Genomic DNA, 17,406 nt, shown 5'->3' with positions numbered 1-17,406 from the left:
CACAGTGGGCACATTTACCCCGGCTTGGTTTCCTCCTCTCTTGCCCTTACCTACTTTAGGGAACTTTCCCTGACTAGTTCCGCTCCTGCTAAAACTCTATGGGCCATGGAGAGGGGCTGAGCGTTGCCCACTGTTCATTTCCTCCAAGCAAATCTTTCTGACCAGGGTTCCCACTGGAGTCCACATTCAATTTTCCCTTTAAACTCCAAAGAAATCTTGATTCCTTAGGAAAGCGACAGATTCCCCTAAAATATAACTGCTATCTCGACTCTTTCATCACGCCAGTGCGAAATAAAAATGCGGACTTAAGACCGCCCCCCCGCCCCCCGCCACACACACACACACACACACACAAACACACGACCCTCCTCGGACTCCTACTACCACCGTTCACACACACACACACACACACGCACACACAAACACACGACCCTCCTCGGACTCCTACTACCACCGTTAATCATTTAATAGTCTGGAACTGAAAGTAAGAAGGCTGTGAGAGAGACTCGGCAAGTTTAGAAACAAAACAAACCAACACACAACAAGCCTTATTATTATGAAGCGGCAGTCTCTCCTTGTTAAGTAGAGCCTTGAACCTTACAACAACATTTTTATAAGCTCTCTTCTCATAAGGGCGCTTGGCAGTGGGAAAACGGTGAGATTACCCGAGAAACCTTTCTGATAAAAGAAATCTAAAGGTTAGCGCCTTTCACTTGCGCTTGAGGACCTGCCCGGGTCCCTGGCTGAAGCGGCCAGATGCAACTCGCCAAAGAGTTACCAGATTAACTCATCAGCCCTGCGAGCTGCTAGGCTTGAAGCCCTGGCGCGCACGTTTGCGCGGACCGCGCCGCCAACCAAGCCTGAGAAGTTCCCCGGGAGACCCGCGGGCCAGGCGGTGAACACTGCCCTAGGCATAATCACCATCTGTAACAGGCTACTGTGGGGAAGTAATGCAGCGACCACAACCACACACTGACGCTCCTTTCATCCTCCCACAGCTAAACATTAAAAAAAAGAAAAGCAGGAGGTTACTTAAAAACCCATGAGACAACGGAGCAGCGAGCAGATCACATCGTTTGGAGCCCACTGCCAGGCAGAGAGCACTCGCCTGTTTACATCCGGCTGCCACGGAGCCGAAATACAGGCGGTGGAGAGGGACGGGGAATCTTACCAAATCTTAATACATGTGTGGTTCCTTGAGAATATCCAATCCACATTAAGCAGAGCAGGAGTTTAATTGTGCGCCTGAAGACTGGATTACTTAGAATCGGGGAAATAATCTTCATGGTGTTTCTGTGCCCACAAGCGCGGCACCCACTTCCCCGGTCTAGCGTTAGGCTCCCCGGTCGGGCAGGAATGAGGATGCGTCGAGTGGTGGCCGCAGACACGATCACGGCATGGTCACAGAGAGAGGAAGGAGTCTCCGCTTCCCAAACCCATTAGCAATCGCTGCATGTTCTTCACTCACTGCGCCAAGGAGCAACCTTCCACTGCAAGGGATGGTGGGACATCCATGTTAGTCGGGGAGCATCCGGGAGAAATCCAGCACGCACACCCACAATCTCTGGCGCGCGAGCCTAGGGAAGCAGAGGAGGAAAATCAATACGAAATCCAGCCTTGGAAACAGCGGAGGTATCAATAGCAAGCCACAGTCCCAGCACAAAAGGCGCTTTGCTCCCAAAGGTTTTGCCAGGCCCTATTCTACTGCACTGCTGCACAGCTTCTGACGTGAAGCCAAGATTAAGTGAGAAAAATTGAGATAGCTGCTCGCCTCTTAAGGCTCCCTGCCAGTGAGCTTCCCAATATCTATTATGCAACCGAACTGTTCTCCCTCCTTGGGGTGCAAGGAAAAAGCCGGGTTTATATACGTGGGGAAAAATGCTTTATTTTCAGTAAGAGTCCTTGCTTAGAGTGACTGGTGTGTGCAGAGAGACTTCTAACAATCAGTTGATGAATTTTAATAGATGACTAGCTAAATTTAAGTCACTTTGCCAAAGTGGTGTAAAAAAGGAAGTAATCTAAGATGGAGGAATTTATTGAAAATCTAGCTTGTGTTTAGGTAGAAAGAGGGTTTTACTTATATATTTTTAAAAAACTTTTGCCAGGTATGAATGTAGATTGGAATGCAATTGGGAAGGCGAATGTAGTCTTTAAAAACTTGAGTGGGACATTCCTTGATTACTACCAAGGAGTAAAGAGAAATTTCTTCAAGCAGACTTTTAGGGTGAAAAATTGAATTAAAATAAAGGAAGCATATTTTCCCACCCATTTTTCAGCTCATTTAAAATAATTATGCACATATAAAAGACAACAAGGTTTGATTTGGTGCAGCGAACTCCAAAAGCCTCAACAGTGTGTGCCTGAATTTCTTCTCATATTTTAAAACTTTTTTTCATTAAGAGGTGGAATATGAGATCATAGCTTGTGCAGCACTGTCCCAGCTTTGTCTGAAAATGCTTTATCATTTGCTAGTTTTCTGTTGGTAATATTTAGTTAGCATCCTCAGATAGTGACTGACTTGGCTTTTACAATTAGCAATCTATTCAAGAAAAAAAGGTACAGAAATATATTTTCTTTCAACATAAAATACTTTTTTCTTGTTGAAAATAAGTAACATGCTGTCCTCAGGCACATAGATTTTTAAAAATATCCAATGCCAATACTATACATTAGGAAATGAAACTAACATAATAAACGTGTCACCATTAATATTTTCAAATGATTAAGTGGCGCAAAAAGCAAACTGCTGGACCTGTATCTTACAATTAACTTTTTTTTTTAATAATAACTACATAACAAAGTAATTTCCCCATAGGCTAAACCTTTTGGAAAAAAAAATAAGATCATATCCTATTTGAAAAATATCTGATTTTTTTAAAACAAGGGGTGATACAAATACTATTGACTGTTATTATGTTTCCTCCAGATAGCAAGAAAACACTATAATGCTTTCAATCCATCTTAGTGATTTTTCAATTCTTATTTTTTAAAAAATACAAGAAAATGCTGATTTGAAAAGAAACCTACATTTTGCAAAGACATTAAGTGGCACTGTTTTTTTTCTTTTTTATTAAGATAGAGGTATAACTGCAGTGTCAAAAGTAAGTATCATGAATGGCTAGCTCTGCAGTCTAGCCGAAAATTCAATCAAATAATTTGACTATTTGAGCACTTTAAAAGAAACACTTAGTGCTAAAACTAAGGGTATCTAGCGACTCCTTCAGTCCATGTTTAAAATATCTCTTATAAAACATGTACAGCCCAACGTGTTCTGTCTTGTATTTGCTGTCTCATTTATTCCAATCTATCTGTTCATTTTATTTTTGATCCTAACAGAGATAATAATGACCACCAGGGTAACAATAAATATTCTTAGTTTTTTCATCTGCCAATATAATCGGTATCCACTACTTGAAAATAGCATATTCTGTTGTGACTAATCAAAATACAGCAATTTTGTTGTGTAGCTGACATTTAATGGAAGCTGAGAAAACAAGGCGCACCATAATTTCTTGTTCATGTATTCTGTTAACATAATGGCATTTGATGTTAGAGTTGTAACATATCTACTAAAAAATAGCACTCTAAACTATTTAATTTTTGTGAGGTTATTTACTGGATGTCTAGTCAGAAAAGTAAAGATCAAGCGTTCCAGATCCACGAAGTTCTTACACAGTAAATTAAACAGTAAAGGTCTAGCACAAATTTTTCTTACTATTAATTGGCCCCCAAAGACCCAGTTTTGCTCAAATGCTAAATTAGGTTCATTTACATCCATCGACTAAGCTGTAAGGCTTCAACACCATAGGCAGGAACTGCACCTGTCCAATTGAACTTCTGCAAGACAGGAGACGACCTTTCTTAAGTACCGCGGACAGCGCTCTGGGCAGCGATTTATTCTGGAGTAGTACATTGAAAGTACATTGAAAGTAAGTAGTACACTGAATGGGTAATACGCCATTTGAAGCGACAGTGTGCATATTTCTCCTACACAGAGTCAGAGAATTTGAATTATTGAATTGCTCACATTGCCAAGAGGACTATTTTGTCAACTGTGTTGTATTTTTCAGTATGACTTACTGAAATTCCTTGGCATACCTAGGATATAGTAATAGTCATGTCTTTCCAGGGTGTATTACTATATAAGCCACTTACATTAACTGTGAGTTCCCTCATAAGGACTAAACTACTTGTTTCTCTGTACAAAGTAATGCCTGAAAGGCCACCAAGAGTTCAGAACACTAAATTTCATGCTGTCATTACTGAATGCCTAAAGACATTTCTAAAATGTACAGTTAGTTATTGCCTCCAAATTCTTCACCTCCAGATTTCCATCTGTTACAAGGGTAATCAGATTAATAATTCTCATTCTTTCACATTAAACTTCACCCACTCCCCAGGACAAAACATCTAAACTACCTCCTCAATAATACAGCAAAATGGCTTTGTGGTGTAGGAGATATCTTATAATAAGGCAATTTTGAAGTTGTCATAAATTTCTCCTCAATTATGACACCACATGCCATAGTTCTGAGGCTATACGAAGGATTGATAAAGTCATTTACAGTATTTCACTGACCAGATTTAACTCTTTTGGAAATTGTTTCGATTCTGTAATTTGCTCCTTTCTTAAAGAGAAAACTGCTATGATCCTCAGGTGATCATATGTAATTAGTAATAGAGAAATGCATACACGTTATTCCAGGGTCTCATTTGTTTTTTTCTCACTTTAACCATATGGCAACATTTATTTCTAGAAGCCAAAGCTCTGTAGGTTCCAAGGTCAAAGCAGAAATGACAAACTGAAAACACACAAATAAATGTACACACACACAGAGTAGCTGTGTCTAAAAGTAAGCCTCAAAAAATAACACAGGAGGCAGACGTGAAGGAATATCAAGTTTATGATAAATTAAAAAAGAGAAACATGCATATCGTGTTCATGTAAAGCTTGTTCCAACAACAGCAAAAAAACAACCAAAACCCATTAGCTTCATCTTTCACTGTATTCTTATATTGCTGACACTAATGACCTCTTATTCTTGGGCACTATTACTTGAGAAGCAATTTTAGTTTCCTATTCTCCCAGTGAAAATGAATCTCATTCTAGTTAACTGCCACCTGCTGGGACACGTACAAATGTGTGATAATCCTTATAGCACAAGCATTTAAAAAGACAATACCTACACCTTTTTCAGGAAAAAAAGGAAACAGCAAATACATATCCCAGGACAACCTGAATATCAAAGGTGTTTCAAACATTCTTCTATGCCACATCTATATTCAAAATTTTTCACATGAAATTCTTACTAAGGATTCCACTTGACTTGTCACCTAAGTCCTGCTGTTTCATGACATTTGAGAAACCTCATCTTACATTAACACCTGACCTTCTCTTCCATGCATGTAGATTGTTGTATTGCAGTTTAGCTAAAATAAACAGCCTGCCTCTCCGGGGCATTATAGAAGCCAGAGAATAAAGTCAGAGCTGATATTAGCTAAGATCACACTGTTGTGTACTTGCACTTCACTCTCCCTAACTATGAATGCTATGCCATCCTTGATGATTCTAAACACAGATCAGCTGTTCCACCAACATCCAGCTGCATTGATGATTAATGATATTTAGAGTTTAATTTTTAGATGCTTAAGAAAAGTGGACCTTAAGAAATTGAATTGGAATAGGTTTATGTCCTGAAACTTTTTTTTTTTTTTAACTTCAACTTATGCAATCTTCAATGGGTTTAAGTAGAAGAAAACAAACAGGTAAGACTTCCAGGCATCACTCATTTATTACCTTTCTTCTATGCATTTCTTTTTTTGTTTGTTTAAAAAAGTACCTAAGGCCACTGGGAGGAAGTTGATAGCTGCCTTGGTGGATACAAGAATGAGCTCTATAAAAAGTTATCAGGTAATGAACATGGACAAATCAAGATTGAAATATTATATCTTATCTTTCACAACTAAACTACAGACTAATTAAGATTCAAATGAATCAAACATCTGTTATGAAATGAAAATAATCATTAATTTCATAAGGTAATTTCTGATGACAGAATACTTACAATATGGACATGAAGAAAACCATAGAAGATAATCTGTGTGTACCAAAAGGATGACAGTAGTAAGTTTTCTAATGTCCCCTAATTCCTAAATTGGAAATTGTTATCTAAGGAGCCTCAATTCAGTCATGTAGTTTGGTAAAGAAAACCTATCCGGTTGAAGGTATAATATCAGGGGAGAAGGGTGGTTAAAAGTTCTTGAGGTTTATGATCCACTCTGGTGATAGCTCCCTGCCACACACACCTTTACCCTGATGGGATGCTCTGAGTTTTTTTTTTTTTTTTTTTAAGGAGCTCTCAGTACTGGTGCTGGTTAAAATGAATGTCTGTACCACTTCAGCACAGACTAAAGAGCAGGACTGATGGAAGGGCAGGCGGATGGGAGGAAGGTTGGGGAGTCCGTTAGACCTGCAAACAAGACACAGCTTCTTGCCATCTGTTCCACTCTCTTCACCTCGCTTGAGTCCCAGTCGCTGTGGCCACCTCCTGACACGTCCACTCATTAAATTATTTTATGTGGTGAACTCGAGCGCCTACAACCAACTGAGCCAGTTACATCCTTGACGGGAATTGGCTGAGTCGAGCGGGACAAAATCACTCGCAGCGAATCGGTCCACCGTGTGCTCGGAGCGCTTTCGGCTCTGCGGCGCTGCAGGTCGCCTTCTTCCTACTCTCCAGGCGGAAAATGCCCCTTGCCCACCCCCGTTCCCTTCAGTCCTGGTAGGAACGCACACCTCGGGAGGAAGCCGGGAACAGAGCCCACCCTCGGGGGAGTCTTACCTTTCACTGGGGGCGAGGTGGGCGGGGAGAGGGAGGGATGGTCCTCGGGGAGGTGCAGCCAGAGGAGGTCGGACTGGAAGTCCCCGGCTCCGGCACCTAGCAGCGCAGCCGCGGGCGCCGAGCGCTAGTGACGGCGGCGGCGGCGGAGACGGAGACCGAGGAGCGGCGGCTGCGAAGACAGACACGCCTCCTGGCGGGGGTTCCGCGCTTCTTGCTTTAAAGGCGCAGCGCTGTTTTACCCTTGGTCCCTGAGGGCTCCCGGCCACAGCGGCCACCCCGGCGCAGCGCGCAGGCCCTTCAAAGGCGGGAGAAAGAGCGCGAGAATTCTGGGCACCTCAGACTTGGATGCTTCGAACCCCTGGGCAGGGACTTCACCCCTTGCGCACACCTCCACCTGCTGGGTTGAAGGGACTGAGACAGAGATGCTCTGTCACCGAACGATGCAAATCGCCGTGGAATTTGCCTGGCGCTGGGTGGTAACAACACGGATGAGAAGCCCGAGCACGTTTGATTCTGGGTGGGGGCTTTTATGCCGCTCCGAAACCATAGCAACAAAATTTCTCAGCTGGTAGGAATGGGGAGCAGCTGGTAGTCTCCGAAGTGACCCTCTTAGTCCAACTACTGCTCTTTTCCTTTGAGGTTTGCGGGAGAGATCTGGGTCCGCTCCCCAACCCACCCCGCGCGCTGCTCTTATTCCCCCACTTCCCGATGCCAGGAGCCACTGTGCCCGGTTCCTTGCCTCGGTTGCTGAGAACAGACTCGTGGAAAGGGACTTCTCCCTAGTGTGAGTAGGCTGGCGAGCCATCTCTGTATCTGTTTGTCACCTTAATAATGGCACACGCCCTCCACCCCCACCCCCTACTCCCAGCCTGAAAGGTCCCCGAACTCTCGACCCCAGCAAATAGAGGAAGAAGTTGGTTTTGAGATCTGGTAGGTGTGGAGCTTGAGGTCGCAGACTCAAAGGTTGGTAAAAAGGAGCCTGAGGAAGAGTCCCCATCAGGCACCCGCCAGTCCGAGCTCTGCTGGACTTCTTAAAAGGCCTTAAGTGGGAAGGGCGCCTGAGTCCTTTTGCACCTGCCTTTTCAGACAGAGGCCGCTGGCGGCGAGTGCAACAGGCTTCCCTTGCTTCTCAGGGGGGGAAACAATTAGCTTCTGCAAACAATCTCTGATTTCCGCTTCCCTGGAAAGTCAACATCTATTCAACACCGTTGCTACGCTATCCTCGGTCCTACGGTATTAACTAGAGTGGAGACTTGGCAGTTCCCCCCAGAGCAAATTGAAGAGCAGCGATACACTAATAGTTTTAAGTGAGGCTGAACAGGGAGAGCCCTGGAGCTCTGGGGCCGGAAGCCAGTGGGGGCAGGGGGGTAGAGTTGTTGGCTGCTGGTGGGATCCTGCGAATCCACGGAATCCCTGAGCAGTCCCCACCACGGGTGGCCGAAACGAAAACCAAACCAAATCCACTGCCCTCCAGTCAGATTCCGACTCAGAGCGCAACTGCCCCACCCATAGGATTTCCAGGGCTGTAATTTTTTTTTTTTTTAATCTTAATTGAAGCCGACTGCGGCATCTTTCTCCCGCAGAGCGGCTGGTGAGTTCCAGCCGCGACCTTTCACTTAGCAGCGGAACACTTAACCACTGCACCACCAGGGCTCCTTCCGACGTTCGGCACCATCTGTAATTCCCGACAGCCCAGGAGTAGGGAGACTCTGCGTCCCCAGAGCCCAGTTGTCTGGCTGGAGACAAATGTCTGTCCTTTTGGTGCCTCCTTCCCTACAGCTCTCATAGAGTTAAACCCTCTCCAGAGTCCAGCTCCGCAGTGCCACCCTCCACACCCGGGGCCAGTGGCAGACTCACCCCAACCACGAAACACACAACAATTCAGTCCAGCTAAATCCTACACCTTAGAAGGAAGGGTGGTGAGACTTCATCTTATGTAGTTTGGACACATGTTCAGAAGGGACCAGTCCTTGGAGAAAGACATCATGCTTGATAAAGCTGAGGGTAAGGGAAAAAGAGGAAGACCCTCCAAGAGATGGATTGACAGTGGCTGCAACAATGGGCTCAAACATAGCAAGGATTATGAGGCTGGTGCAGGACCTGGCAGTGTTCAGTTGTACGTGGGGTCGCTATGAGTTGGAACCTACTAGAAGGCACCTAAGGACAAAGCCTGCTCCAGTTCTCAAGCAAAACCACTAGTTTCAACTCTCTCAATCAAAACCTCCCCCACCCTCCCACTACACCCCCACCTCCCACACCACTTAGGATTTACAGAGGTTAAGGAGAGATGAGTTAGTGGCAATGGAGAGTCCATTGGTGGTTTAAAGAGCGCCTGGTTGGCTGGGAAACTCCCGTAATTAAGTCAACAGCGGCCTTGTTGTACCGAGTAAATAAATAGTCAATGATTCCATTGTAAGTAGGGGAGCGGGCAGCCTAGAAGCATGACTGGCTTCGGGAGCCTGGGCTCCAGCTGCTGTGACCTGCAGCCTAACAGGCCCTCAAGTCACTGCTGAGTTTGAGCCAGGCCCAGAAAAATACCCCATTCAGTTCCATTCCTCTATGGGAGTAATGAAGACAACTTATCTACTGGCCAAAGATATTCTCCTTGTCACCATACCAACCTGACCCCACTATTTCTAGGCAGGGAAGAGCAAAACACAGGGACACAAAGTAGATGTCAGGGGAAATTCCTGAGTGAGGGCACCCAGCTCTCTTTTGTTGTGGCCCTAGGAGTGCAGAACAGGGAGCGTGTCTTATTTGACTTTAAGTGCATAGAGTCTGGCACTCAGTAGGTGCTGAATGAAAGAATGCGCTTATTAGGATCAACCTTCCACCTTTCACACTGCAGCCCCCAGGTCCACACTGTATCTGGCAAAGAAGAGGCTTTGAACAACTTTCTCTAAGTGTTATGTATGACTTAGAACCTGGTTGTGCATTTCTTCTCCAGGGCAAACAGGACACACTTATAAAGAGAGAAGTAATAGGTCCTTGCAAGGGCACGGGGGCAGAGGAACAGAGGAACAGAGCTGGTAGAAGAGTGGAACAAATCAAGATTATGCATGTTGTGACAAATTCATTATCTAGATCCTAATGGAGAAAATAGACTAATAAAGAAGAATTAGACTATACACATCAATTTAACCCTTCAAAATTTTCTCCAAACCTATAGAGAGATCTTTTTTTATGATGTTTTAGAATTTATGAGGTTAAAGATTAAAGGAATCAGACCGAAGTCTGTTCTGTGGCAGCTGTGAAGCTTTTTCGATTTCATTTTCTGTCCTCCTTAAAACTTCATCTTCCATCTTTAAGAAGGTTGCTGTGTCCCTCAGCTAGGCTTACACAGGAACCACTTTCCCATCTTCCCTCTCTTACCTCTCAAAATGCTCTTAGAACATTAGCAGCTCTGGGATTCTGAGTTCCGAAGACCCAGCAGGGGCTTTCCAATCTTCCTAACAGGTTTTGTTGGTATGTTTGTTTTGTTCGGCTTGGTTGAATTGAATGTAGAATTGGAAGGTGTTATTTTGGATTGTTACATGTAATGCTTTCATTTTACAAGTGATAAACACACAAAAAAGAATGACTTGCCAAGTGGGTGGTAGAACAGCAACTGCCATCTAGCTTTCCAGAGAAGCATCAGGTTGTCTCATGACATCCCCTTTCAGAACTTAGAATCATCAGAAGTTAGGACTAAAATAAACTTAAAGGGCATCTAGTCCATTTCAGGTTCACAGATCTTTCTCTGTTCTGGAAAACAAAACACAACTCTGTACACACGTATAAATAATCTGGAAACTTTGTAAACGGTATTAGGAAGTGCACAAAGCCTCTGAAACCCATCTTTAGACCTTAAGGCTAGGAACCACCCATCTAGTCTAACAACATAATTTTACAGATAAGGAAACCTAGACCAAGAAAACTTGGAGCCACAGAATGGGTGAAGGACAGTTCCAGGACTAAAGAATAGGTCTCCTGATTCCCTTTGGTCCCGACTCCCTTAGGTGTTTTTTAGCTACAATCTGAAATAAATAACACTTAGGGGTCAATAACTCATAATGAATTAATGGAATTTTCCCTCTGAATAATTAATATCTGCACTTGGAAACCCTGGTGGTTTAGGGGTTAAAGAGTTCAGCTGCTAACCAAAAATTTGGCAGTTCGAATCCACCAGGTACTCCTTGGAAACACTATGGGGGCAGTTCTACTCTGTCCTATAGGGTCACTATGAGTCAGAATCGACTTGACGGCAACGGGTTTGGTTCTGGTTTTGGCACTTGAAGGATGCAATGTGTTAGTCACTCCTGAAATCTCTCAATACATTTATTGAGCACATACTGTCTGTCAGACACTGAACAAACTAAACCAAACCCCTGCCCTCACTGAGCTTTTAGTTTAGTGGTGACAAGACAGATGATAAACAAATATGCAAACAAATATATGTCAGTTAAGAAGGAGCATTATGGAGAAAATAAAGCAGAGTAAGCAGAATAGGGCATGTTGAGAGAAGATAGGGATTGAGGAAGGTGTTATTTTATACAAAGTCATCAAGGGAGGTCTCGCTGATTAGTCGATGTTTCAACAGAAACCTGAAGGAAATTATGAAGAGATCCATGCACACAATTGGAGGAAGAAGGTTCTAGGAGAGGAAACCACAAATTCTGAGGCCAGAACAAGTGTAAAGGTCCTGAGGAGGAAGAGAAACCAATGCCCATGGTCAATGAGACATGGAGACTGGTAGATGATCCAGTCAGAGAGGCACAGAGGGTCATGCCGTGGATAGCTTCATATTTTACTTTAAAAGCAACGCAGAAACCATGAAGGGATTTGACCATGGGCCATGGAGGCAAGGTATGATATGACACTGATGTCAAAGGGACACTCTCCCTGCTCTACTAAGATAGTCTAGGCTTAATAAAGATCAGGATAAAATCAAGGCAACCAGCTAGGAGGCTACTGTAATAACTCAGGTAAGAGCTGACAACTATGGACTGGACCAGAATAGTGGCAATGGGGATAGCGAAAATTGATCAGATTCTAGACATATTTTTAAGTACAGCTGAGAGAATTTGCTCGTGGAGCAGATGGGAAATGATGCCAAGGCTTTTATCCTGAGTAACTAGAGGATAAAGTTGTTATTTTTTGAAATGAGGAAGATTACAGGAGGAGCAGGTTTGGGGTAGATTGTGTGAATAATGAGTGAGAATTGGACATATTAGGTTTGTGACATGCACTAGACATTAAGGTAAAGATGCTGAGGAGGCAGTTCTATACATAGGTCTGGAGTTCAGAAGAGAAAAAGACATTCGCAAGTCATCAGGTCAAAGACCATTGAGATCACCTGGGGAATAAACGTAGAGAGGGAAGAGTTCCCAAGACTAAGTATTGAGACATTCTAAGGTACTGAGGATATGAGAAGAATTCAGCAAAGGATATAGAGAGGTAGCAGCCACTGAGGAAGAAGAATCAAGAGAATTCTCAATGAAGAAAGTATTCCCAGATATGAGGGACTGATGAGGTATGCTAAAGGCTGCTGATAGGTCAGGCAAAAGAGCACTAAGAATCGTCCATTTTATTTAGTGATAGCTATTGATTTCTGGAACTGCCAGAGATTCAGCCTGGATTCAGAAGAGGACATGGAGCCAGGGATTTCATTGTTGATTTCAGATGGATCCTGGCTAGAAAGCAGAGAATACCAGAAATATGTTTACCTGTGTTTCATTGACTATGCAAAGCATTCCACTGTGTGGATCATAACAAATCATAGATAACATTGTGAAGAATGGGAATGCCAAAACACTTAATTGAGCTCATGAGGAACCTGTACATAGATCAAGAGGCAGTTGTTTGAACAGAACAAAGGGATACTGCGTGGTTTCAAGTCTGGAAAGGTGTGTATCAAGTTTGTATCCTTTCACCATACCTATTCAGTCTGTATGTTAAGCAAATAATCCAAGAAGCTGGACTCTATTAAGAAGAACAGGGCATCAGGATTGGAGGAAGACTCATTTACAACCTGCGTTATGCAGATTACACAATCTTGCTTGCTGAAAGTGAAGAGGACTTGAAGCACTTACTGATGAAGATCGAAGACCACAGCCTTCAGTTTGAATACCTCAACATAAAGAAAACAAAAATCCTCACAACTGGACCAATAAGCAACATCATGATAAATGGAGAAAAGATTGAAGTTGTCAAGGATTTCGTTTTACTTGGATCCACAATCAACACCCATGGAAGCAGTAGTCAAGAAATCAAGAGGCACATTGGTTTGGCAAATATGCTGCAAAAGACCAGTTTGAAATGTTAAAAAGCAAAGATGTCACCTTGAAGACTAAGGCGCGCCTGACCCAAGCCATGGTATTTTCAGTCGCATCATATGCATGCGAAAACTGGACCATAGATAAGGAAGACCAAAGAAGAACTGATGCCTTTGAATTGTGGTGTTGGCGAAGAATATTGAATACACCATGGACTGCCAAAAGAACGAACAAATCTGTCTTGGACGAAGTATAACCAGAATGCTCCTTAGAAGCAAGGATGGTGAGACTAAGTCTTACATACTTTGTACATGTTATCAGGAGGGCTTAGTCCCTATAGAAGGACATCATGCTTGATTAAGTACAGGGTCAGTGAAAAAGAGGAAAACCCTCAATGAGATGGACTGACAGTGACTGCAACAATGAGCTCAAATATAACAATGATTGTGAGCATGGTGCAGGACTGGGCAGTGTTTCATTTTGTAGTACTTAGGGTCGCTATGATCTCTAACAGGAACAGTGCCAATTAATCCAAGTAATGGAAGAAGAGGCCGACTATATAGTACAGAAGAAAATAGATTTGTAGATGTGGCATTGAGAGTCTACGTGAACTCAATGGCAGGCTGCCTTGCTACACAGATCCCTTCCTCAACATTCTCAGGTTCTCACCATCCTAACTCCCATACAGTACCTGCTTTGCTTGGTCCCACCTAATAGCTTTAGCACTGAGTTATTAAGGAAAAGGAGGGAAGGGAATAGGAAAAGAAACAGTAACAGGAAGAAAACGTGAGATTCTTTTTATGTTTCCTTTTCTTCATGAAATAACAAGTAAAAACATAAGCTGATAGTGATGAGTGGGTAGAAGGTATAAGAAGTTTAAGGAGAGTAGAGAAAGTATGAAATTTTTATCTAGGAGGGTGGAAAAGGCTAATCCTCATGAATTTAGCCAGTAAGAATGGTATTGTGTTCTTCTTTAGCCATGTTTAGTGCTACAAGTGCAGGTTTGGAGTAGGTGAAGAGCTGGATTTAAGCAGGGTTGCAGTTTTGTCAGTGTGATGAAGAGAAAGAGGGACAATGGAGTTGCAGATGTATGCAAGGCAGTGGTTACATTGATGGACTCTGAAATCCAATTTGGTTACCCTGGAATCCAAGTTGGTTGAAGAGTGAAGTGAGGACATAAAGAAGCAGAGGATTGCTTACAGGGCACTGAACTCTGGTGATGGCTGTACAAAATGAGTGTCATTAATGTCATTAATGTACAGGTAAAGAAATGTCAAAAAAAAGCAAATATTTTGAGCACTTAAAAAAAAGCACTAGTCACATGCAAATGCTCCATAGTCACATGTTGATAGATATAGAACAAGATGATTCTAGGAATGAAAGTCAAGGGAGAGAGACCAGGGTATTAGAAAATTCATTAATGTGGATTTGAAGTCGTCAATAATAACAGAAGTTTTGATGACAGTAACACTGAGTCAGGAGCCAAAATCTTCAATGAATTGGCTGGAAGTGACCCAGGGACAGAAAGGAAGTTTAGCAAGGGATATAGTATAACAAACTTTATGACGGCATAAAGATTAAAGCTCAAGGGTTTTAGGAAGGAAAGATGGACAACACCTGGAAGGAGCAACAATGCCTAGCCTACCTTCAGGCCTACTGGCAGGAATGATGAAGGAGAGAAACAGCCATTACCTGAAAGGTCTGCAGTTCTCTGAAGGGACCATTCAGAGAAGAAGCTAGTGAGACAGTATGAGCTCCAAGAGGGACAGTCAAAGGGTTTTGAATTTGGGGATGTAGTACATAGCAACATAGAGATTACAGGTAATGTGGGATGACCTGAAAGACCCAGGCTTCTTGTAATGACAGATATAAAGGGGTAAAAGGCAAGTTGGGATTAGACCTAATGGTCTCCAAGGTATTTGATAGTGCTGACATTGTGTTATTTGCAGGTTAGGTGGGAAGCTTATTCTGGAACCCTATTTTTACTTCTGCCTACGAATGAGTAGAGTCCAAGGAAGCTCATTTCCAGACCTCAGTGTCACTCTCTAGGCTTCTGCTTGCCATTTTTCCTAGAGATTTCCGTCCACTCCCTGGAGAGGGAGGCAAGGTAGGGAGAAACCTGAGCACCTCCTTCAAAATTCTTTTACCATTTCACCAGTAACCTAGGACTTACAATTGACTCTTTGATCCTCTTGATCTTGGGTAACACCCTGTCCTGACTCCGTAGGCCTATGAAACCTTCAGGTGGCCTGAAATAACTAAACTCTTTATTCCTGTAATTAGTCCATTGCCTCATATGTAAACCTTTTTCCATTCAACATCTTCCATACTTATTGCATCCCAGCTTTCTCAGTGTCAAAATTTTCTCTTAACCACTTCACTTTTGTTTGAGTTCCTGAAATACTACTCTACAGACGAAGGGAAAAGTACTTCACAAGTACTCTATTTTGATGATTTCGAGTATTCCAAAGATTCTTCCTTACTCTTCCTACCAAGTAAAAGTTTTAGGTTCCTGAAATTATAAATCCTTTGCACTGTCTCCCCTCATCCACCTGACTACTATTACCCCTTCTCTCACTAATCCCTAAACCTCCAAGTCTTCCTTCAACCTCTGGCTGCTACATTTACTCTTTCAACAAGGGATTATTATTGTAACTACTGTGTTACAAGGAAATAAAGATAAAACAATGAGGAAAAAGAAGTAGACAATATACCTTGCAAGATACGTCTAAAGACAATCTGTTAACAAGATTATGACACTCATGCTACTCCCTTTGTTGAAAGCATGGATAGAGAAGAACAAGTGTTAACAGTACATACACAAGTGACATCTGTTAGGGAGGTGTGTCATACCAGAAAATATTTCTTACTGGACTCCTCACTTCAATCCCAACAAAGAAATGAAGAAACTATGCAAAGATCATTAGAAGTATAAAAAAGTAGAGGTGAGGGAGCAAGGCATACAGAGGGCATAAAGAAGACTTCCCTAATGCATAGGACCTAATTTGCGAGATCAGGAGGGAACCACCAAATATGAAGCCTTACGACCATTCCTCAACCACCGTTACTGTGTACTCTTTCCTGGAAGCAAAACAAGGATTCAGGGATAAAAACTAATATCTGTCTAGGATCTACTCTATTCTAGGCACACTTTCATATAAAATACCACATTTAATTATTTCAACAGTTTTATCAAATAACCCACTGCCGTTGATTCTGACTCATAGCAGCCCTATAGGACAGAGTAGAACTGACCCATAGAGTTTCCAAGGAGTGGCTGGTAGATTCAAACTGCTGGCCTTTTTGGTTAGCAGCTTGTCTACAGACACACAGCTAGTGAAGGGTAAAACCAGGATTCAAACCCATATTTCTGAGGTTTGTAGTTTAGTGTTCCAGCTGGTACATCAGAGGAGGCAGGAGAAGAAAAGTATTATCTATCTCAACTCTTTGTCTCTTATTCCAGAAGGTTTCAGATGTTGTTTCTAAGCATGAAGCCCTCAGGTTAGGCTGGGCATATGGAGGGCTGGACAATACGGAGCAAATTGGTTTGTGCAGATTTGCTCCCTCAGCAACCTCCTGAGAAGAGGCTTTGTCTGGAGCCAGAAATCAGAGAAGCAGGTGCCTCTCAGAGGGGAAGCCAGCTTAAAAGCAAGTGGAGGGCTCCTCCTTAGCCTGTAAAAAATTCCAAGGAAAACCCCAGAATTTGACCTGATCCTTAATAGTGTGCTCAACGAAGCCTAAAGGATACTCTCTGCCAAGAGTGCACTTTTTGCAATAAGTGACAACTGAAGAGAAATGCCCATCTAGTAACAACCCTTCATCCATAAAGATGATGCTTTCCTAGTTAGTCCTTCTATGTGAGAATCTATACAAACCTGCAATGAATACTAACTTTCTGACTATATAACTGCCAAGTGCCTTCAAAAGTGGGAACTGAAGATAGTTTCTAAGAATATTGTGTTCATGGGTTGTTGCAATGTCAGGGTTGTTACAATGTTATGTCACAGAATTCAAACAAATACTGTATGTAGACTCTAGTTTTCAGAATTTTGACCAGGGCTTCAAATTTATTATTCGTTCAGCACTAAAACATTCTGACTTATTCAATTTGTTGTGAAAGAAGTTGTTGGGATATAGAATTAAGATTTGTTCCCTTAATTGGCCCTGTCCAGGGGATCATCCCTGCTGTAGAAAGCTGCTAAAGAGAAGGCCTTTAGGAATGGACCGGGGTGTCAATAGAATCTCTCCTCTCACTTAACATAGTGATTCTAATTAGCCAAGTTTTCAAAGCCCTTATTGCAGGTGAGCAT

The 17,406-nt window shown here is 42.8% G+C and overlaps 1 protein-coding gene across 2 annotated transcripts in view; it reads right to left on the bottom strand.

The window, feature by feature from the left end:
• GRIK2 (glutamate ionotropic receptor kainate type subunit 2) overlaps positions 1-1,392 on the bottom strand; it is a 770,475-nt gene extending 769,083 nt beyond the window's left edge. For both annotated transcript variants that reach the window (XM_049897980.1, XM_049897988.1), the window contains exon 1: positions 1,172-1,392. In XM_049897980.1, coding sequence (XP_049753937.1) covers positions 1,172-1,286 — 115 coding nt within the window. In that variant the 5' untranslated portion in view covers positions 1,287-1,392. The remainder of the gene's footprint in view (positions 1-1,171) is intronic.
• Between the last annotated feature and the right edge of the window lie 16,014 nt (positions 1,393-17,406).

This window comes from Elephas maximus, chromosome 1 (genome assembly GCF_024166365.1).
Source record: "Elephas maximus indicus isolate mEleMax1 chromosome 1, mEleMax1 primary haplotype, whole genome shotgun sequence".
Lineage (NCBI taxonomy): Eukaryota > Metazoa > Chordata > Mammalia > Proboscidea > Elephantidae > Elephas > Elephas maximus.
The sequence above is the reverse complement of the archived record's forward strand: the minus strand, read 5'-3'. Positions and strand labels throughout refer to the sequence as shown.